This window comes from Mus caroli, unplaced genomic scaffold (assembly GCF_978045245.1).
Source record: "Mus caroli unplaced genomic scaffold, Mus_caroli_1 scaffold_17, whole genome shotgun sequence".
NCBI lineage: Eukaryota > Metazoa > Chordata > Mammalia > Rodentia > Muridae > Mus > Mus caroli.
Window position 1 is genome coordinate 95,075,440 of NW_028227272.1, and position 23,392 is coordinate 95,098,831.

Here is a 23,392-nt window from a genome sequence, read left to right on the forward strand (position 1 = left end):
ATTGAGAAAATGCCTTACAGCTGGATCTCATGGAGGCATTTTCTCAACTGAAGCTCCTTTCCAGCTTGTGTCAAGTTGACACACAAAACCAGCCAGTACAGTAATTAAGCTATCTTTCCAGATGTGTGTGTGTGTATGTGTGTGTTTCAAGTCTGATTGCTGAAGGACACCCCATTTGAGTGCCAATGAACATACACATACTTCTCCTTTTTAATCCCAAACTAAAGAAACTGAGGAAATGGCTGGGTTCAGAAATCTAGGAGGAAAAGAATCCCATAAGGGTATGTGATATCGTATGCTCCAAAGCAAAATACCTGAAGGGACATGTAGACTAATTTAAACATTAAATAAAAATGGAAGGCAACATGCTAAAGCCAGTTAGATAGAACAGAATCAGTGGCTCCACAATACACCAGAGTACACAGGTAAGTCAGGACAAGAGGGTTGGGATATGTGAGGGTTTTTTGTTTATTTTTGACAAGAATGAAAATCCATAAATAAAGCAAGGCTGAGATGAGGCAATCCCCACTTGGCAGTGACTACAAAATAAAAAGAACCTAGGCAATAGGTATTAGCCAAAACTACAGGGTAAAGTTGAGAAAAGGAATAAGATTTTGGTCTCAAAACACCTTCCACAAATTATGTTCTGGCAGCAGAGAAGCTGGGCAGAGTGCCTCAGGCACAAGCCAGAAAGGCACACACCAGAAACAGAGCAACTGCACTACAGTTGTGTATATGTTTGTGTCTCCATGGTGAGATGTGAAGAGAACAGTTTCTGAGATATTATGGCCTCAAACACATGCATGGAGAGGATAGGTTCAATCAAGGGACAGTCTACCAATGGACCAGCTCACAGTTTTTCCAAATGACCAAGGCTATAAGAATCATAAGTTAAGAAATATCCATATGGAAGAGGGCCAGCTATGACTAGGCTGCCTAAAATTGGAAATGGAATAAAGTGAGAGCAAGCCCAGCTCTGGCATCTTATAAGAACTTGGTGTCAGCTGTTATGTCTCTTCTTAAGGATAGTCATGACCTCATTTGAATTGCACACTGAGAAGCACCAATGACTTGAACCTAGCATGTCACACATCTGTGACTGTTGGTAACACCTAAAGGTACTTGAATATGAAGGGCTTGCCAATCTAAATCTGGCTATACTTTCTGTCTGGAAGTGATGCAAGCAGCTCTATCCACCAGTGTAGGAGTTTGCTCATTCTTTCTGTGCCCTTTTTCTCTTACCTTGGTGACATACACACAGCCTGGTATTTGTAAAAATAAAGAGGGACTATATCCCTGTGACAAAGGAACTGGAGGAGCCTCATTACAGTGAAAAATGTTTACAATCAAGAAATGAGACTAGAGGGGCTGGTGAGATGGCTCAGTGGTTAAGAGCGCCGACTGCTCTTCCAAAGGTCCCGAGTTCAAATCCCAGCAACCACATGGTGGCTCACAACCACCCATAATGAAATCTGATGCCCTCTTCTGGAGTGTCTGAAGACAGCTACAGTGTACTTACATATAATAAATAAATGAATCTTTAAAAAAAATGAAATGAGACTAGAAAATAGTGGTTTCAAACTGGACTTGAGCAGGATTGACACAAAACAGACAGGTACAAATGTTCATGCATCTAATCTTAATGTTTACATATTTGTGGTACCCCACACAACTGTGGGCTCCAGCAACTTAATTCCATAGGCAACTTGGAATAAGGGTGGGGGTGAGGAAATCAAGTGTCCTTAAACTCATCAGCAATGCACCCCACCCCCCATGATCCTGACAGGAGGGTCCCCTTCACTGTCACTAGCACCACTGGTGATTTTCGAAGCACAGACACTAGTGCCACCACAACTCAGAGAAGAGCAGAGTAAAGGTTTATTGACCCATTCATTGTTGGTCACCATTAAATAAAGGAAAGACTAACAGAACTGGATGGAGTAAGAAATGAGGCATCATTACATACCATACATCCCTATCATACTATGTATTTTCAGTCCCCAAAAGGTTATTTCTTAAAAGAAAAAAAAAAAAAAAAACCCGGAGCAGTCGATTTTGCAAAGGCATGTAACAACAAAACTTGCACACAATTATAAAATCCATTTGCTTTTAGTTAAACAGAATTTGATGAAAAACTGTTCTCAGGACAGTTTGGATTAAAGCCAGCTATAAATGGCCACCTTCTGAGAATCAATAATAACCAAGAACTGTGGAGATTCAAATGGTGTGCACAAATGACCCAAGAATGCAGAACTCAACTATTTAAAAAATTTATAGGAAGATACTTCTGATTCTCCAAAGCCTGTCTCTAAAAGAAACTTTTGAAATACCAGATACTAGTTTCCCTTTCTCCTCTATCTCTTAACCCCAATTTAGCTCCCTGCCCTGCAAAAAAGCTCCCAATGGTCTTCTTCCCAGTTGGAGGCCCCACTGAGGGTTAAGAGCACACTAAAAATCACAAAAACATTATCAAATGTCTTAAGGTGCTAAAGCCACAAGCAAGGAAAACCTACTTGAATATTTTTACTTATTTTCTTGAAGACAGTATCACTATGCTACTCCTGGGCTCAAGTGATCTTCCAGATCAACTTCCCAAACAGAATATGATGACATGGTACATGCCACCACATCTGGACAAATCTGCTTTTAAAGAACACTTAGTATGGATGTGTACTGGCAGTATTTGAGGCAATAATGCATTTCACAACTACCCCCAAAACACCAGTCAGATATCAGAAATTAACAAACTGACTTTGGATGTTCCAATAAAATTAATGGATGGGATTTATGAAGAAATCTGAAGGAATGAAAGCTACTCATTTTGTACTAAGGAAATGCACCAATTTCTCTCTCTCTCTCTCTCTCTCTCTCACACACACACACACACACACACACACACACACACACACACACAAAGCCCAACTATAGGGAACAAAGACCAACTTTAGGCCTACCACCAGGCCTGGGAAAGCAGTGTTCAGGCTCTGTCCCAAAGAAAGGACTCATCATCTCAGTTACCACGTTCATTAGTGCCAGTGAGGGGCTACATGCAGGTTCTGGTGGTCAGTGACTGAGTACCAGGCAATCTTTTGAAAGAGAAGGACAGAATCTAAAACAGAAAAGCAGAATACATACAGCCCTGGCAGAACTACAAATATATGTGAACTAGTTTTAAAGGGAGATTTTGCAAGCAACCTGGAAATGCTAACTCTATTGCTTACTTTGAGTGGGAAAAACATATTTTAGGTACTCAATCCTTTCCACATAAAGAAAACAATAACAAGTTCGCAGGTTAACAAAGAATATATTAAAAGTTTACATTCTTTCCACAACTGCATAAAAAAGCAGGCATCTTAAATAATTACAAGAAACAATGAGCTTTCTATACTTGCAAAAATTAGTACAATTAGAAAAACATTTACAAGAATATCTTTACTATCTAAAGATTTACAGTGGTGAAAGGCCTATTTATTTCACTAAACATCTGCCTGCTAGCTGAGATAAAACATTCTCTAAAAAACTGTTTACTGCATAAAGTGATTAATGTTTTTTATTAGTTTCTTAGCATTTAAAATAGTTACATGAATGGAAGGATAGAGTTTGACATCAAAATAAATTCTTGCAGCCCGATGTCTTCCAAGATACAGTATAAAAAGCAATAGAAAAACCACAACTGCATTATAAATGTTTTTGGTTCAAAAATTTATTTGAAATCTTATGTTTTCTTCCTAGACAAAAAAAGGTGACAAACACTGGTAATTTGTAAAACCTAACAGATATGCAGAACCTGTATTTAGATCAAAAATACATTTTTTTTTGCAACAATGTTACTTTATAAATCTTCAAAAAACGTAGCACAGGTTCAAGTGTTGGGGCAGGAGCTGGCAATGCCAGGTCTGGAGGTTATCACTCTGTAACTACACAGGAGATGACCATGCAGAGAGATGGTCTTAAAAGAAGTAACACTCTGAAGAGAGACCATTCACTCACCACAGGGAAGAAGTTCAGTAGACAGCTACCTAGCCTGGCACTAGCTTCATTCATTACATGGTGGACACTTTTAGTTTCATCTCTAAAATGCATAGTTTAAGAAAGCAGATGGCAAGAATTAATAACTGCAACCTAATTTTATTTCCCTTCTTTGCAAAATTTAAGAAACAAAATAGGAAATGCAGACATATTTAGGGATTTCTAATTGCTTTGTCAAGTGAAAAGATAAAAGGCAAAATTCCACATATAGCTTCTATAATATACAAAGTCAATTAGTAATTTATTAAAAAAAAGTTTCAATATCAAGATTGCCTTTGCTACCATGGGTGTAGAATGCTGGTGAGCAGATGGGCCAGTGTCTCTGTTAGATCACACCTTGAAATGTGAAGAAACAGATTGCAGCAAAAGTGAATAGGGAGTTTGCGTCCCCCTAATTTCCTTTCCAGGAGTGACCTTCCCTTTGTCTTTTGAAATATTTCACTTAACTTTGGATTCTGCCTATGGAGAGATTTAATTATAACCTGCAAGGAACAAAACAAAAAGCAAAAACAAAACAAGAAAAAACCAGAGGAGCCCAAACCCTAAGGTACCAAATCAAGTAGCAAAAACTAATTTTGGCCCCTTGCTAGTGCTTTAATCCACGCTTGCATATCATGTAGTGACATTTCCACTGCTGTCCACTCCAATAACCCCACAGAAGTACTCACAAAAGACAGGCAGGAAATGTCTATGTTGTGTGTACAGTTCTTGGAAAGCACATGGAAACTGCAACATGGCATTTCCTCCAATCTCTGAAGCCTCTAGAGAGAGAATGGTGGTCTAGGATGTGGTAAGGCTATGCTCTGCTAACCTCATGCTAGCACTGCTTATCTCAATGACACCCGAGTTTCAAGCTGACAGAGAGCAGACACTGTCAGTTCTAAAGCGCCAGTTGAAAGCCATGCTATGAACACACCACAGACTTCAGCGGCTTTCACAACTAAGCTGTTGCAGCTGACTGTAGAACACGCTTCTATTGCTCTGCCTCCCTTAGAACGTGACCATCACTGATTATATGATGTAATTGACAGATTGTTCTTTTATTAAAAAAAAATCTAAGTGTGACTATTGCTGATTTAAATTCTCACAATTTTCATACAAAAAGGAAGTTTTATAGGACCACAAAATACCAAGTTTTTTTCTTATCAAGTGTTAGGATACTTTACTAAAGTTGGGGCTTGTCTTTTCTTATTGCTAAAGTAGTCTAAAATCTGACTCAACACTGCAAATGACTCCCCTTCCTTGTATGTTTTTTGGCCTTAGAAACATGGCTAAGGGTTACCTCAAACTTAGGTGTCTGCAATAATCACAAACAAAACAAAACCAACAACAACAACAAAAAAAACAAAACCAACCAACCAACCAAACAAACAAACAAAAAACCCACTTCCCAAGCATCCCACTACCCAGAAACCAAAAACCTCAATCACCAACTTCAATAGTAATAGAATCAAACCCCTGCTGCTGAGGTCCAGAAAGCTGTGAGGTCATTTCTAGCCAATATTAATTCATCCCAAACTTAAAATTCAAACATAACAATTTCCAACCTTTATTATTATTATTTTTTCAAATATTCTGTCTTAGGACACAGTTCACAAGCCAAGGGCCTGCTGCTTTGTGACAGGTGAAAGGGGTAGGTCCTTTAATTGTGTGTCTGCTCATGACTCCAAAGACTGAAGGCCGTCTTGAATGTCCTATGGCAGAGCTTGCACATGAACTGTCTTTTAAATGTGATTGCTGAAAGGGGTGGGGCATGGTAGAAGAGGGTATCTGACTCCTGGGGTGCAAACAGCTTCTCTGTAGCTGGGGTTGGGTTCTCAGGCAGGCCTGTAGGGCTGTCTGGCTCCAGGGGCTGAATCTTGGGCAAGGGTGGCGGAGGTGGCAGAGGTGGTGGGGAGGGGGAGTTTGTGGGCACAGGACACACCTCTGATTCTTTCTGCACAGGCTCCTCTGTAGCCTGAGACATGTGGGTCTGGAAGTGACTCCAGAGTCGGAAGTTGGTACGGAAGGCTTTGTAGCATACGTGGCAGATGAAGGGCTTCACAGAACACAGCAGCTCCTGGTGCCGCTCCAGCTGCTTGTGTGCCGTGAACATCTTTCCGCATTTCTCACAGGGCCATAGGCCGGTCTCCTTGCTGGGGCCAGCCTCCCTGGGAGCTGCACTAGCCTCAGGAGCCTCCTCCTCTGCCTCCTCCACAGGCTCCTCTTTGACCTGGACTTTCAGTTGCTTTGAAAGACTCAAGTCTTCAGGGAGGCAGGAGGAATCCTCAGAATCAAAGTTCACTTGCTCTGAAGAGTCGCTAAATGCTGTATCCTCTTTTGGAGTGGCCACATGGTTTACCTTGCTGGGCTCAGTCTGAGGCCTGGAAGCAGCTGCCACTTCACCGTTGTGGTCCAGGGTGGCCAGGGCGAAGTTCTCTGCTAAAGCCATGTTGTTCTGGTTATGCACTTCTACCTGGTGCCGCCAGATGCTGAAGGAGGACTTGAAGGTTCGCATGCACTCCAGGCAAGTCAGCTTTTTGTACTCACACCTGTCCTCATGTTCCTGCTTCAGTGCGGGAGAGAAGAACCTGAGGCTGCAGTAAGGGCAAACGGTGGCGTTCCGGCACAAGCGCTCGTGGTTGCCTTGCTCTAGAAGAGAAGAGAGCTTAGCATTACAGAGGCGGCACGGGTAAACCTCCTTGTTCTCTACCGCGCGTGCCAGAGCCCGCTCTTTTGGCTTAGCAGCTCTGCTTACTCCGAGGGGCCTCTCTCCCGGGTGCATCTTTATGTGCTGCTTAAACTGAGAGAGAAAGCGGTATGCCTTGCCACAGTAGGCACAAATGTAGGCCCCTTTGGCTCGGGAGCGCAAGTTCCTCTTGATGACTTGCTGTGCTGGGGAGCTACTCTGTCCCTGGAAGCCAGGCTTGCTGCGCCTCAGCTTAATGATCAGGGCCTTCTTAATCTCCCTCTCTCTCACTATGTCAATCAGCTTTCTTTGGAATTTCTCATCCAAAACTGCATGGGAACTAGAGGCTGGCGATGGGTTCTTCACTATGCCGTGTTGGGTCTGACAGTGTGTCCACACTTTGAAGTTGGTGTGAAACCTCTTGTGACAGATGTCACAAGCGTAAGGCTTCTCTGGGTTATGGTACATGTTAACATGGCGGTGAAGACCCGCGGTTGATCTAAAAATCTTAAGGCAATGTTTGCATTTAAATTTTTTGTTTGGTCTCGTCCCCTCCAACTCACCAAACTCCTCTCTGTTTAAGTCAGAATCTGGGAAGTTGCTGTCAAGGGAAGGAGGGCTCCTGCCCTCTTCACAGTTCTCTTCTGAGACAGCAGGTCCGTGTTCATTTGCCTTTGCCTTCTTCAAGGGTGACCTTCTGTCTGTCTGGAACCTTCTCTTTGCTGGGAGTCTGCTCATATCTCTCTGGTCTTCCTCTGTTTTGAGGGGCAGGTCTCTTGTAGCTGCTGCTGCTGCTGCTACTGCTGCTGCTTCTCCTCCCACAGTGACCCGGATGATGTCTGAGGGGTCCGACAGTGGGCTGCTGGGTTCCGTCTTAATGCGTACCTCAGTCACAGGGGAGGCTTCCTCCCTGTCTGTTGACTGGGAAGCACTAAAGGACCTGAGGCGATGAGGCTGGAGCACTTGAGGCCTGTCATCCAGAGCTTTTTTTTCACTGCAATCTTTTAAAGATGACTTTTGAGACATCGCACAGAACACACTACCCGGTGCCTCATTTGCCGCTGTGGATGATCCCTGGGATGACTTCAAATCTATGGAGGGGGAGTAAACAGGAACCTGGCTGTCCATAGACAGTGACCGCCTGAGGAGGCTTTTCACTAGTGGGCCGCTTCTGTCAATGCTCTGGTTTGCAGAAGCAGGCCCACCAGAAGGGACCACCAGTCCTAGCTTAGAGTAGTAGAGCAAGTTCCTATCCTCCCCCTGACCACCTCCTTTGCTAGTTTCTTTTAAGAGATATGGAGTCTCTGATGAGCTATGAAGAGACAGAACAGGGGGCCGTGGTCTCTTCAGAGCCAGCTCTATAGCTTTCCCCTTGGGAAGCTGGCTGCTCACCCCTGGTTTATCATCTGTGGCCTCCCTGTCCTGTGAAGGCTTTGGGGGCAGGACTGTATTTCTCTTTACCAAACTGCCCCTATTAGGATCATCCAAAGCCCCAGGCTGTTCCAGAGACTTTGCATATACTGCAGCACTATCCTTTGTCCAGCTCTTTTCAGTTAAGGGCAGACTATGAAGCTGCTCTGGCGGCTTGGCCACATGTGGCTTACTGGTGCTGGTCTTGACTGAAGCACTGGGGGAGGCCCGGGCAGTATGGCTGAGGTCCTGCATGGCTGGACCACTGGCTTTCCCTGGCACTTCACTTCTGCCCTGACACACAATGACACTTCGCTTTTGAGAGCTGGTTTCATCATCTTCCACTGGCACTCTTTTCCTGTTGGGACAGGCTGGAAAAGGAGCCTGAGGGGCTTTGGCAACGATGTTGGTCAGGAAGGAGATACCAAGGCTATACCCCAGCTCCTGCACAGCAGCAAGGCTGCCCTTCTCCACAAAAAGGGAAGAAGAGTAAATGTAGTTCAGAACGTTGTCAAAAGCGTCAGGCTCACAGAAGTCCAGCTGAAAGACAGTCTGTGCCTCGTTCTCCTTATTCGTGAATAAACTCTGGAAGTACTCACTGCTGGCAGCCAAGACGTTCTTATGAGCTCGGAATTTCTGGTCCCCAACAATCAGGAGCACGTCACACAGCTGTCCCTTGAGGCGCTCCTCATTGAGGGCACTGAGCAGAGAGATAGCATGTGCTGGGTTGATGTAATGCAGCAGTCCCTCCATCCTGCACTTTATCTGAAAGACAGACGGTGAGGCCATCACCATTTGTATTCCACCAAACGCCTGCTCAAAATTAATAGTTACAGACAGAGATGACACTTGAAGATTAAGTTGAGCATTTAGGATCCTTACCCATCTGATGCTTAGTTACTCTTACTTTATTCACGAAATAAGTATGAACTGTCAGAATTTTTAGCCTGGCTGTAAAGCTGATTAAGAGGCTTGAACTGAAAGGTCACTGAAATTTTGAGAGAAAGCACCTTGGTGGGAGAGTGTGAGCTTTGGAGCTAGACACTAGACTGTGATGGCAGCTTCAGCCTGTGAGCTGATGCTTTCTGTACATAGGTTTGTGTGTGAAGTAACAACTGTACCTTCTTGCAAGGGTGTGGCAAAGATCAAATGAACGAGTATCTATTGTAAACACCCAACAAGTGTGCTACTAACTGCCAGGACTGCAAGAATAGGTTTAACTTAGTAACAAAGGAGAAGATACAGATTACCACCCTATCTCTGGTGAACTAGGCAAAAGCAGGCTTTTCATGTGACATGATGTGTGGGCTCTGCTATATGAGCACCTCCTTTCTGTGATCTAGTTTTATATCACGGTCTCTATTTACAATATTGTCATGAAACCGGGGGTGTAGTTTAGTAGTAGAGTACCTACTTCGCACATGTAAGACTCTGAATCTCATTACCAGCACCACAGTGTGTGTGTGTATGTGTGTGTACATACAGGTGGGCTGGGCAGAGACAGAAAGAATCAGACACTATTTTTTTTTTTTTTTTTTTTTTTTTACTATTAGAATGTATCCACAGTGACTAGATACATCTTTGATAGATTAGTCTAGAAAGAGACTGCTACTGAGAACCATTCTCAGCACCAGATGCAAGTTAACAAGTCCAGAGCTCCCAGCTCTCCAGGGTCAGCCTTTACTAGTCACTTGGAGACTATGCTCTTTGGCTTTCAGAGAGAACAGAGTGCAAGATGCAGACAGGGGTGTGGCTCTGCCACTGGCCTTTCAGCTCTGCCACAAGAGATGAAGCTAGCACCCACCAGGTTTTCCTTCACTTGCCTGCCTTCCTTTAACAGTGACATGCAGCTCTTTTACTTGTAACAAGGGCTTGGATGAGATCCTTTTTTTTCCTCTAGCCATTTCTATTTCTCACTCACTCCCAGTTCACTATAGGAACCACACATCTGTGTAAAGACACAGCTCATCTTTTACAGGGGTCAGCAGAAAAGCACTGAGCTTAGACTATCAAGGTTGATTCAGCCATGCATTAGCAGTCTGTAGCACTGAGAATTTCTAAAGATGTTGACATAGGGGAAACAGCAGACCAGAAGTAAAGATTGGGCAGATATTTGTCAAGTAGTTCTTGTTTTTTGTTTTTAAACTCAATTTAATGATTTGAAACCAGCAATTAAAAAATAGATAAAGCACAAAAAGAGAAAATGTGAGAAAGTACTAAATGTGGCAAGGGCTTGGGAAGCCTGTTTCAGTTACAGACAGACATATCCCTATGTGGAAGCATGCATTCAGTTGAGTTGTAAAAGCAGTTTTTCTGGGAGGTAAGAGTCACATGTGTTTTTGGCTAGTCAGTCACTCTGAGCCCTAGTCTTTTCCCTGCACAGCAAACAGAGGCAGTGACAACTTCCACACAACCCTGCTGAGGAGCAAATGGGATGATTATTCCATCACTCACTCAGCGCCTACAAACAGTATCTACCTACTGTCCATTCATCTGGTCATGGAAGTACATTTAGGAAGACTCAAGAAAGCAGGGCATGAGCCTGGGGATTATGAAGAAAAGACAACACAACAGAGGTAAATACTAGTGTGATATAAAACTGGAGCCAAGAGAGGAGGGAGTCATGGACAAGACCATCTCAGGAGTCAGACTAATAAGGCTGGGTAGCTGTGAGGGGGTTTTACTCTGTAGGAAATAGGTAGCCACTGGAGGGACCATGGGCAAAAAACCTGAGTTATGTCTTAATTATAACAGTTCTGGCTTCTTTGCAGATGACAAAGCAAAGGACATAGGAGTAGTCTACTGTCATGATAGCAGTAGCATGGGGTTGTCATTGATTGTAAAGGCAGAGCCATTAAGTTTTCTAATGAAGTAACTACAGAACAATGGGAAGAGTCATCAAAGATCTGACAGGACAGGGAAATGGATGGCCTTTGAGATGAATCTGACAGAGAAATGAGACTGCTTCCCTAACTCTCCTTTTCTAAGGGACTCTAACTCTCCTTTTCTAAGGGACTCAGTACTGACACTCTAAAGCGAGTAACAACTCATCAGTCTTCCTTTGTGCACATCTTTCTATTTCCTTTTCTGAGCTCCCTGGAATCTCTGCCCAAACATCTACATCTAGACCACTGTATCAGGCTCTACTTTTGAGAGAAAAACCAAGATACCGAGACAACCCAAAAATACAGATGTAAGCTATGATCCACCTAGAATGTATTAAAACTCTACTAACCACAGCCTAGTTCCCAGAGTTTAGTCTTGCACAGGAATAGCACACAGCAATCTGTTGACAATGTATATTATGTAGATACAGAGAAATGTCTATGGATATCATAGGAGATGCAGTACAAGTGACAGCCACTAGCACCAGGTGAAAGGCAGACGAGGGAACAAAGCTTGGAGAAGAGTCAGGCAGGAAAGGTGAGAGGAGCTGCAAGGAGTATGCGCAGCACCACAAACAAGAGAGAACAAGAGTCATCCTGGGAACTTTCATGACCCTAAGGGATTAGGTAATCAAAATGAAGACACTGCAGATTATAAGCAGGAGAGTGACACCTGTTTCTACAGTCTCTACAGAGATTGGAGAGGAGGCCAAGTGGCATGGATTCACCTCTACTTACGGGTTGCTTTTACACTTTAAGACAATTATGAGGACTTGAAAGCAATGGCTCTAGTCCTGGTCTACCTAAAAACAAGGATGATTTGAATTCTTGCATTTTGATTACAGTAAGTGTAACTGCTTATTGAGTTTAGCAACTCAAGTATAGACCCTGCTTGAGAGATCAAACAAAGAGAAAAAGCAGAGCTGCGGAGTGTTGTCTGGCAATTCAACACACTGTGGCTGTGGAAGTGCAGATGAATCCTCCAGACCTGACTTCTCAGACCTGACCCTTTGACATCTCAGATGCTTAGCCCTCACAACAGCAGTTGTGCTGCTGGGTGTACTTTCTCAGTGAGTGTTAAAGAGTAGCAGACTCTGTCCTGTATGAATTCACTATCACTCAACAGCAGCAACAAATCTCATGTACATACCATGAAGCTATCACTGTCCCTGGCTTGCTCATCTCCACCTGACTCAATATGTAGAAATCTCATCAAGCAACCATGGCAGAAAACCTGGAAAGAGCAGCTGAGACAAACTCCCCTAAAAAAAGATTCTGAAACCAGCTGACTTCCTTATTACTTGGATCTTCCTATAAATACCTTCCCAAACTCTCCAAGATGGTTTTACTTAATGTTGTTTTCTGAAGATTTAAAAGGGGGACAATGGAGAGAGTTGTGATGGTGAAAGCTCATGGCAGACAGCTATCTATGGGGAAGTCTTCAGTCTACTGCCACCTATCAGGAATATAATCTTAACAGGACTGCGCATCCTTTCTGAACAGTAGTGTCCTTGCCTGATCAGTGCTAGCCCTACCTATACCATGTGTAAATCACATGAGACATAAACAAGGCAACTTGTGAAAAGCCCAGTCTACAGAGCAAATCCCACCTGGCAAGCACACATCTTTCTTCTCTCTTCCTCTCCCGAGTGTTTGTGAGCCCGCTGTACACTGTGCATCATAAGAGGTGCTGATGGTGGGAGGTGAGCTCGTTGGCTGGCTTCCTGTTCTCCTGCACCTCACATTCCTGTGACTGGGCAGACAACAATGTGATAAAGAAGGCATAGAGTGTGGAAGAACACTGATGTCAGAAGGCTATCAATGTGGTCAGGAGGTGGCAGGGTGGATGAATGAGTGACTGGTGGGAATAAGGAAAGGCTTGGGATTTACTTCATACTGATGTTAAAGCCAAAGACTCATAACTTCCAGAAATTTTATATGACCCAGGCTTAAAATCTTTTGAAGTTTGCCCTGGCCTCAAGTCAACTCCCTATAAGGACCCTAAAGCTCCTCACAGCTGGACTCAATAAAATTACTTCATGCCATCACACTAATGCCTATGACATACTAGATGCTGAGGTGAGACAGCTGTATCTTAACATAAATTAATTCAACCCAAGCATTTCCATTCTTATGCTACTTGGAATAAGGACTTTGAAGTTTAAGGAAGGTGAGCAATTTTGGAATAGAGTATTCTGGAGACAGATGCATAAGAAAGGGAAGCACACAGTCAGAAACTCAACAGGATACTATAAAGGGAAGGTGAGGAAGTGCAAGGATTCAAATCGATCTCCCCTATTTCAATTTAAAAGACTGGTGCCATAGCAAAAGATCTTTACAAAAGAGCTAGGCTCTGGGACTAGTCCAAAAATGCACACTAATAGCTCTGTGGGAAATGTCCCTTTACTAACCTAAGGCTAAGCTCTGGGAATACTGCCCCTCTGCAATGTTGAAGAATACTTACATAAGCCTAACATGACCCAGGAACTAGAGGGATGCATGTGAACATCCAACATTTAAACACACACATACACACACACACACACCCCTCATTCCCAAGCTCTCACTCTCTCCACATGATTTTACTACATGGTGACAGGAGGCTGGCTGAGCTTCAGTGTTATCATCACTCACCTAGTAACACTGCAGACATCCTGAAATTATCTAAAGTGCCTCTGGTTTCAAAGCCAGACAGGCTTAGGGGAATACTTCATGGTGTCAGGTTACTGTACTGCATTTCAACACATTTCAGCCTCCCTCCCTCTAGTTCAAATTTGGTTCAAGGGTAGATTATCAGCCTTAACCAGGATGGCTCCACTGTAACATAGTTTAGGCTCTTAGCTATGCTGCAAACAAGCAGCTTCTGTTGGTCTGTTCTGGCCACTCAGCAGACATTGCTTTTTCTGCAGAGACCCTCTGCATTGGTCTGGAAGAATATTCTTGCCTAGCAAGTGCAACCTGATGGTTGTAGGAATACACCCAAGGCCAGGCCAACTAGAAAGTTTCTCCCTAGATTATGGTTCCTGCGAAGACAAAGGCAACAGTTGAGTGGAGCCAAATGACTGATCTCAGTGTGGTCTGAGAGCTCATGCTCTAGTGCCTGACTCGTACATTCCTGTAAGTGGTTTGGTTTTGTCATTCCTGGCCCAAGGGTTTTTTATTTTTCGTTTTGTTTTGTTTTCTTGATGTTTAAGCTTTTCCTCGAGCCTCAAGAGTGATCATGTATTTTTCATTTTATTTTTTAAAATAAATCCCCTTTCTGTTCTGTCTTATTTCTGCATGCTTCTTGCTCTTGTCCTAATCTTTCATGTTTGTCTTTCATATGCTAGATTCCTCAAGCAAGGCTTCCATTAGTGCCCCAGCATACACTATCTTCCATGAATCCAGCTTGATCACTGGCCCTCTCCAAGTGCAAGGCATGGTTAAATATATCTGAGGGGTGTTAATTACATCCTTTTTTTTTTTTTTTTTTGAGACAAGGTTTTACTGTGTAGCCCTGGCTGTCCTGGAACTCACTCTGTAGACCAGGCTGGTAATTACATTCTTTACACAGGGATACTCAGAACAGAAAAGGCCCTGTTGTCTAGAGATAAGGGAACCCCAAAATTCAGTTTCAATGTCTTAAATATCTTCATGGAGACAGACGTGTAAGAGCTGGTATAGTTCCCAGCAGTACAGAGGGAGCTTAGGAACCACCTTGATGTAATACTGAATGAAGTTATAGTCCTGACTATCTTAGTTAAAACAGAACAGGCTAAATACAAAACCTATTTAAAAAAAAAAAAAAAAAAAGCTTTAAGCCTCCAGACTCCTTTATTCAAACTACTCTTAAAATTCTTTAGTTACCTACTGTGGCTTTTTCCTGTTTCTGTTCCTGAGACATAACCTGCCCATCTGACCTCCTCCACTACTCAATCTGAACCACCCAGATTTTGCCAAACCCCTTTTGCAGCGCAGATCAAGTTCTAATCCTTAAGGACTCCTTTAGGGCTAAACACTCCCAGTCAACATCCTAGTTTGTTTGTTGGAAGTCCTAACTTCAGTACCTTAAAAAGGAATCATATTTGGAGCCGAGGTCTTTAATACACAGCTAATTAAGTTAAAATGTGTCTTAATCCAAAAAAAAAAAGAGTGATGTCTCTGAACAAAGACATTAGATCAGAGACAAACATGGAGGGAAGATCCTGTGAGGACACACAAGGATGTTATCTGCAAGCCAAGGGAAGAAGTACAGGCGAGACCTGGCCTACCAACACCACTTTCATCTCCAATTTCCAGCTTCTATAACTGTAAAAAAATAAGTTTCTATTATTTAGGTCACTGAGTCTGTATACTAAATTAAAGCAGACCAACTAAACAAACACAGTCCTAAACTTACTTAAGCTTAGAACAAGTAAGCAAAAATATATCATGTAGCACATGTCTATAGTGCCAGTTCTTGGCAGACTGAGGCAGGAGGATTATGAGTTCAAGGCCAACATGGGTTGGAGTCTCTTGTCAAAAAGCAAATGCCTTCTGCCAACAGTAGACACAACAGTTGTCACACAGAGGAGGTACACCAAACAACACATTATGCTTATTCCCTGGCATATGCTAGTTGGCTGTGTGTCCCACCAGGACTGCAAGCTCTTTAAAGTCCAATATATTACTTTTGGCACTCCTCATGATGCCCAAATTGAGATCCTACACAATACATATGTGATTATTTTTCACTCCCTACTCCAATTTAAATTAAGAAGTAGAAATGAAGCTTTTTGATTGCTTACTCTAAATAAAGCTGGCCACTTTACTGACCTGTTTTAGACTATAGGGGTTTTCCCCCTAAATTATTTCCTAGAAAAACCCAAACTAGCATACAAGACTTCTCTGACTGATATCAACTCACCTCTGTACCAAACCTGGATGGCTGTGGTAGTTTGAATAGGCCTGGCCCCAATAGATTCACGTGAGTAAACTCATAGGGAGTTATATTATTAGGAGATATGGCCTTGTTAGAGTAGGTGTGGCCTCCTTGGAGTGAGTCACTGTGGACGCAGTGAGGTCTCCTATGCTCTAGCTATGCCCAGTGTGGACACAGTACCCACCCTTCTGCTGACTTCAGATCAAGATGTAGAATTCTCAGCTCCTCCTTCATCACCATGTATGCCTGAATGCTTCCATGTTTCCCACCATGATTATAATGGACTAAACCTCTGAAACAAAAAACCAGCCTCAATTAAATGTTTTCCTTTATAAAAGTTGCCTTGGTCATGGTATTTCTTTACAGCAATAAAATCCAAACTAAGACAGTGTCACTCCTTACCATCTAACCCACAAATCTGCACTTCCAGTTTCTGAACCCCTAAAGTGTCTTTTATCTCTCCTTTACTTGGCCACTTTGTACAGAAGGATTCCTAGGGAACTATAAAGGTTTTGTAACTTGCCAACAGCAACACTTCACCCCTCTGCAATGACCCCGTGGTGATCTCAATGCATCAGGTTTATATGTGGCTCCCTCACAACACCCCACATGCTCTCCCGAAAAGCCCTTGTTTTCAGTTGTGAATTCCTAGCATAGGACTTGGCAGGTATCTACCACATAAAGAAAGCTCACTAGACTTGGGGATTGGACTTGTTCATCTTTATCTCGCCAGAGTCCGTAGAACCCAGCATGGGGGCATTTTCTCAGCCTTTCTCGAGCTTTTGTGACTATATTAACAATTGGACTGATTCCATCTGTATCTCTGCTTAGACTTCTTCAAGCCCCACCCCCTTCCTTCTAAACAGATCCATCTCAGTGAAGTCACTTGTCCTACATGGCACCTGTGATTTTCACACCTGTTTGTCTTCAATCATCACCTTCTTAGGTTGGGTGATGCCAGCCATATCTCCTCTGGCAGAAAATTATTCTTTCCTTTGCCCTTTGGCCAATTTCTGATACTTGTAAATCCAGCCCTTAAGCTCTAGTACTGGGATAACTAAAATGGCTTCTCAGTTATCTCCTTGTTTAGAGATCTCTATGCTAATTCTTTTGTTGCTGTTGTCATATCTAATACTCTCCACCACACAATACTGTCAGTTCCTCAAGGGAGAGTTTCTATTAACAATTTCAATTTCCTAAGAATGACACTCCCTATACTTTCAATAAATACTAAATGAAAACACTATGCTGTTAAGTGCATCGGCTGAATTAAAGAGTCATTTTTACGTAAGCCAAATTTCTACTTTAACGTCAATATTTAGGGGTAAGGTTAAGGGTAATGATTAATCATCAGAAGTAGAAGGAGGGTTTTCAGTGGAAACACTAACATGGATTAACCTACTTTCGCCCTCTGAAACAAGGTGGGAGGACCATGAAACAAACCCAGGAACTCATGACTCAGGGTCATGCTGATGAACAATCACCAGACTATGCTGTAACACAGATAGATGTCCAAAGATGTAGAAGCGATTGGAGTTCATGCACCACACAAAAAAATGCCAAGCTTCAAAGGGCGGTTCAGTGTCCCCCAACACCACCCCTGTGTCGGGCAACCTTAGGGAGTACCTGTTTAAGGCTCTCTGTACACGTTTTGCAGTGTGCGGTTCTCCAGAACCCAGAGCCTCGGGGACACAAATGTGCATGGTTCTTTGATTACAAGGTGCAGTCTCTGCAGAGGGAGCACTCTAGGTGCTCCAAATAACCAAGCCAGGGAGACCCCGGCCAAGATGTGAGCTGCAGGGAGGTCTTCCGTGCTATGTCCCCGAAGGAGGGTCTTTCTCCTAAGAAAAGCCTCGGGCCCGAGGGTGGGGGTGAGGGGTCCGATAGGGTGTGCATGGGCTAACGAGGTGACCGCGGAGGTGCTGGCTGCCAGGCTGTCACGTTCCAGCCGCGGCAGGTGTGGGTGCCGCCGCCACCGCCCGCCAGTTTCCCAGCCCCGCGCGAGCGCGCGCCGCCCGCCCGCCCTAGAGAGCGCGCCCTAGCCAGCAGCGGCGTCTCAACGGCTCTGCTGTGGCCAGCGCCCCAGACGCACACGGCGGCTACTCAGGCCGCCCGGGCCAGGGTGAGCAACTCAGCGGCCTGGAGGCTGAGCATGCGTAGGAACGAGGGCGAGGCCAAATGCGGGCAGAGAGCATGCGCAGTGCTTGGACACGCTCCGCTACGTGGGAGTCTGGGCATGCTCAGTGAGGACCGCGGCCCCGCGCACGCGTAAAAGGGCCCGACGCCCGCAACCCACTGGTGGAGGAAAAAAAGGAGAGAAATCACCTCAGAGTTACGTCAGGAAAGGCCGCGTTTTGCGGAGAGGCCGTTGTCCCCGACAGGGCCCGACGTCCTCCTAGGGCGCGGAGCGTGACGGTTACTCACCGCTCTTCAGCCCTGGGGCAGGCGCCAAGCCCCTTTCCGCTCACACTCGGCTCGCGCAACCCGCAGCCTCCACTGCCGCTGTGATTCCATCCATCTTGAATTTGACGTCATCCCACACCAGGGATGAGGTCATCGCAGGCAGCGCTCGTCACGTGCGTGGCGCTGGGATTGGGTGCCGGGAGGCTGGGGGCGGGCCGAGGGCGGGCCTGCGGGAGCGCGGCCGCGTTGGGTCCCGCGCGTTGATGCCTCTCCCGTGAGGCGCGGGCGCGAGCAGCAGAGCGTAGGGACGCCCCCAGGGTACGCATGTGGTCGTGGGAAGCCCCTGAATGCGGAATGCGGAGCTTTCGGGAAAATAGCTCATCTCCATTTCTTCCTCCTGGAGAAAGCAGCAATGAACAGGTTGGGTTCCCAGGTTCCCCTTATTCGCTCTGTGGCTTTTTCAAACAGATATCCAAACCTTACCCTTTTAAAATGGTGTTGAAGCTGGGAAGGGTGGTGCATGCAAGGAATCCCATCATCCAGGACACTGAGGCAGAATTCCCGTTAACTATTCTGAACTACTGAGTGAGGCCCTGGCTCATTTCAAAACAAAAGACAAAGAACGATCAACCTTTTCCCTGCAACGCCAGTTCTCTTTTAGCCTCTTTGCATGAAAATTACAATGCCATTTGTCAGATTACTGTACGCCAAAACCAGGCAGCTGTGTAACAAATGCCAAACTACAAATTCCAGCTGTGAAGAAAGGGTCTCTAGACCACGGAAGTTTTCTAGAACCTGGAACATAGCAGCAGACAGTCTCAACAAGTGAAATTTCTGTAACAGACTTTAAAAATGCCTAGATCAGCCGGGCAGTGGTGGCGCACGCCTTTAACCCCAGCACTTGGGAGGCAGAGGCAGGCAGATTTCTGAGTTCGAGGGCCAGCCTGGTCTACAGAGTGAGTTCCAGGACTACAGAGAAACCCTGTCTCAAAAACAAAACAAAAGCCTAGATCTTAAATTAGGTGTTCTAGGTTTCAAGAAGTGTGTGGTTTTCAAGTATGCTTCTGAAGGTGGGTTTTAGCTACGTGAATCAAGGTGAAACAGCATTATGAAGTGTGTGAGGGATATGTGGAGAAAGGAATCTTGCAATAGGTAGATCAATTTGGGGGGGCGCTGGGGCGGGGAGACAGACTCCAAATGAATAACTCTGTGTATTTAGTTTTTTTCATTTCAAGACTATGCCCTTTAGAATTTCACACTGAAAGTTCTCTTCTGCAATCATTCAAGAGTTTTTTTGGTTTGTTTATTTATTTGTTTGTTTTTAATGTATTTGTATTTGAACTGTATGGCAGTTAAGCAAGAAGTGGTCTTGTAAAGAGGAATTTGAGAGGACCACGCACCATTGGGCCTCTTTTTTACATGCAGAAAATCAGTATGGAGCTGCAGAGCCTATGGCCCAGAGAGAAGCCAGATTCGTTTATTTGTTTTGTTTTGTTTAACCACATGGAGTGCAAAGCAACCTCCCTCCAACTGTTTGCCAGCTCAGTTGCTGTATCTGCAGTGCCTGCTGCCTGTACTCTGGTGTCTCCATGTTCAACCAAGGTTGCCAGTTCTCTGAATCTGACCTAACTGCCAAATACAACAGAAACCTTTGGATCTTTTATACACCTCTGGCTTATGATATATTATTGGTTCCTTCTTCCAACTCAGTGACAGCGCTGTGCCACTTTGCCCTGTACTTCCTGCCCCTGGTTTGCACCTTCGTGGCTTCCTGTATTATTTCCTTTGCTCCCTGCCCATCCACACACTTTTCATTTCTGAGGTTTGTGGTCTTACTTTGCGTTTCTAAGGTCTGTGGTCTTGCTGGTCCTGTTACTCTGTGCTACCTCATCTATGCCAGGGAAGATACTCTGGCAGTGCAGTCACTTTAAGTGTGCGCGCGCACCCATGTGCACACACAAAACTTTCTAACTGCTCTTCCAGCCTCCAGGTTTTACTCCACCCTGGCTTTGCAACCAGGGTGGAGACTTACCTTATTTTAAGATAAGTCTTAAAATGCTACCTTACTCCAGTGTGAACACTAGGTTCTCCATTGTTTTTAGGGGAGAATTGAACTTCATCCTGTAATGACCTAATAGCTTGACCCCCATCTGTGAAAACAAACCTTGCTTGTCACCCTTCTCAACTCACCTCTGGGCTTCGGGTGTGTTGATTCCTCACTGGAGCTACCCTGTATCTTCTACCTTGTCCTGACATCTGTAATTGCTCTGGGATTCTGTTGCTTCTATGCTCTTCCTGTCACTTCAACTTTATTCTAGGGTTGATGCTACACCTATGTGCTCATTAGTGCCTTTTGTGAGGTTTGTCTGTTGCCACCTGTATGTGCCTTTGGATTTCTCCCCCATAGGCTTCATGCCTGGCTGTGTGTGGAAGACCAACTCTGACAGTGCGTTCATCGATCCAAGGAGGGGATGTGGGGTTGGTGATAATGTAAAGCAGGCGCACACTCACACCTACTTGGTGGATGAAGCAAGCTCCCATGAGAAAATTCTAACAACGTCACACATATACATACACACAACATACATATATACATATATACCATACATATATTCCTACATTCATACACATTCATGCACATTTGGTAGATGGAGCAAAGCTTCAACAAGCAGGCTCCAACAACTTTATTTTTTCTTTTAGCCTTTTTATACCATCTAAGACAAAGTTATCTGTGTAAGAAAACAATTACCTCATAGCCACAAGTTATGTATTCTCCAAAACCAGTCACCATAAGGACATACTCTTCAAGAACAGATTAAAATCATCACGCAAAGGAAATTACAACAGAATTATTGATTATGTATTCTTCTTTTGAATCTCATACCTAACTAAACATTTCCCATCTTTCTTTCTACAAGTTCACGGTAACCCCAAAGCAATAATGCTTTTGTCATTGTTTAACAATGTTTAAGCAAGTTTTTTCCCTATGCTTAGTTGACAATTTTATTTACCAAGAAACAGATCATATACCTTACATTTTATTTTTGAAATCTTGTTCAGCTAAACTGGCTAATCATCTATTCTCTGTTTTTATAGTCACAATAAAATTATTTGCTCTTTATTCATAGCCTTGCCTTTTCATGGTGCACCTGTGACCACATCCCTAGATCATGAAATCCAGGAACTCAGACTGTGCTGGTTTGAACAGGTTTGCCCCCCCCCTCCCCCCCGCCCCCAGACTCATGTGTTTGAATGCTTGGCCCACTAGCAGTATTAGGAGGTGTGGCCTTGTTGGAGTAGGTATGGCCTTGTTAGAAGTGTGTCACTATGGGGGTGGGCTTTGAGGTTTACTTTGCTTAAGTTCTGTCCTTTGTGGAAGAGATTCTCCTCCTGGCTGCCTGTAGAAGACAGACTCCTTCTGGCTGCCTTCAGATCAAGATGTAGAACTTTCAGCTCCTCCTCCAGCACCATTTCTGCTTGCATGGTGCCATACTTCCAGCCATGATGATAATGGACTGTACCTGTAAAACTGTAAGCCAGCCCCAAATAAATGTTTTCCTTTATAAGAGTTTTCTTGATCATAGTGTCGCTGGGCTCTGACTGCACTAACAGCTGACTTTGGCTGCATGTTCTCCAAATCCAATTAAAGAGGAAAGTATAGAAAGGAAATTTATTCAGTGACATTGTAGTGGAAGGAGGAACAAAGAGGTGCAGTGAAAACACACACACACACCTTTAGAGTCCGAACAGGCTTAGGTATAAGTAGACAAAGGTATGCATAGCTGAACAGTTATGATCAAGGTACGATCCTAACTCATTGACCCATCATCATTGTCTCAGCTCCTGCAAGGTGGTCTGACAAGTTGTCAGAACTGTGTGAAATCTGTTCCTCTTGTCTGTCCCAGGCTTCAGGCTTTTCCATCTCAGCAGGAGACTCCTGAGGAAATTCCAGTTTCTTGAGGACAATAGTTTCAGTAGTCTGACAGCCTAAAAGTGAGACACACATCCCTTTAGGAGACCAGCATTATTTCCATATTGGTTAAAGCAGTGGATACCATCTATAATTCTCTAATTTGAACACCATGGGACTAGCATACAATTCCTGAGGTTAAGGATTGTGGCTCCTAAACTGCCTCCCACTGTCAATCAATTACGAGCCCCAAGTTCTGGTGACTGGTTATACATTGGGGTTCCACATCCAAGTCCTAAGGTGTGACTGGTGGAATGGGTCATAGAACCCAGGGGAACACTTATTTACAGAAAAGAAAATTATCAAGGAACTCTAGATAGTTTGGGTTTTAAATGAGTGAGTTTAAGAAGAGATGAGAGCCCAACTTCCAGTTTTCTTTTGTAGGCACTTTTAGATTATAGTATAAATAGTAAAAGCAACCTCTGGTAGAAGGGTTCACCTTCTAGTTGATCTTAAAGCCACATTATTTTTGATCCCTTTAGCTGCTGGCTACTTTTCCTTCTCCCTATTACAGAACTGGGGCTGGTGGGCTGACCCAGGGCAGCGAGTCTTGGAGAACACTTGACATAAACATAGCTATGTTTAAATGGGGAGGGGCAGCCCTACTTCCAAACTCAGCTTCTCAGTGAGCTCAAATAGTACCCTTACCAATATAATGTTTCTTATAAAAGAACATAGAGGAAGAGAGGGATAGGGTGAGGCATGGGGGAGGGTAGACACTGAACATCCAGCAATCTCCTGAAGCCAGACTTCCAAAAACCTCCCTAAGTTCTTGCCCTTTGGGTTGGTATAAAGGCTTCTTCACACAGGATTGACTAACTCAAGAAAGTTTTATTATAGATAGGAAGTGCACAGCCAGAGGCATCTGGAAGTCTGGACTTAACATGGCCAGCAGAATAGACCAGGCCATGTGAGAAAGGGAGGGAGAGCAAGAGAGGAAGAGGAGAGGAACCAAGAGCCAAGGGAGAAACTAAGAGGCCAAGAATGGAGCCCAAAAGCCAAGAGAGGCACCAAGAGACCACAGGAAGGACCAAGAGCTAGGAGCATACATAGGCAAAATGGCTAGGTTATATTTTGGTAGAAAAGAGAAGCTGGAAGAAAGGTAGCAAAGCTCAGGGACTGGAGAG

The 23,392-nt window shown here is 44.2% G+C and overlaps 1 protein-coding gene and 1 long non-coding RNA gene across 10 annotated transcripts; one reads left to right on the forward strand and one right to left on the reverse strand.

Moving 5' to 3' along the window:
- Window positions 1–1,855: 1,855 nt before the first annotated feature.
- Window positions 1,856–18,430, reverse strand: Zbtb21 (zinc finger and BTB domain containing 21). 9 transcript variants are annotated; one of them, XM_029470571.2, is made up of 4 exons: window positions 18,218–18,424; window positions 12,603–12,745; window positions 8,707–8,872; window positions 1,856–6,660 (listed from the first exon to the last, which is right to left on the reverse strand). In XM_029470571.2, exons 2-4 carry the CDS (start codon window positions 12,672–12,674, stop codon window positions 5,672–5,674), a joined length of 1,227 nt encoding a protein of 408 aa, XP_029326431.1. In that variant the 5' UTR covers window positions 12,675–12,745; window positions 18,218–18,424; the 3' UTR covers window positions 1,856–5,671. The 9 variants fall into 9 exon arrangements, with proteins under 9 accessions (XP_029326431.1, XP_021041247.1, XP_029326429.1 ...); XM_021185588.3 differs by having other exon boundaries at window positions 7,261–8,872; XM_029470569.2 differs by adding an exon at window positions 16,077–16,184 and having other exon boundaries at window positions 1,856–8,872.
- A 96-nt stretch (window positions 18,431–18,526) lies between these two features.
- LOC147000691 (uncharacterized) lies at window positions 18,527–21,861 on the forward strand. The gene is made up of 2 exons (XR_015045676.1): window positions 18,527–18,715; window positions 21,424–21,861. It is a non-coding gene; the product is annotated as an uncharacterized LOC147000691 (long non-coding RNA).
- Window positions 21,862–23,392: the final 1,531 nt, after the last annotated feature.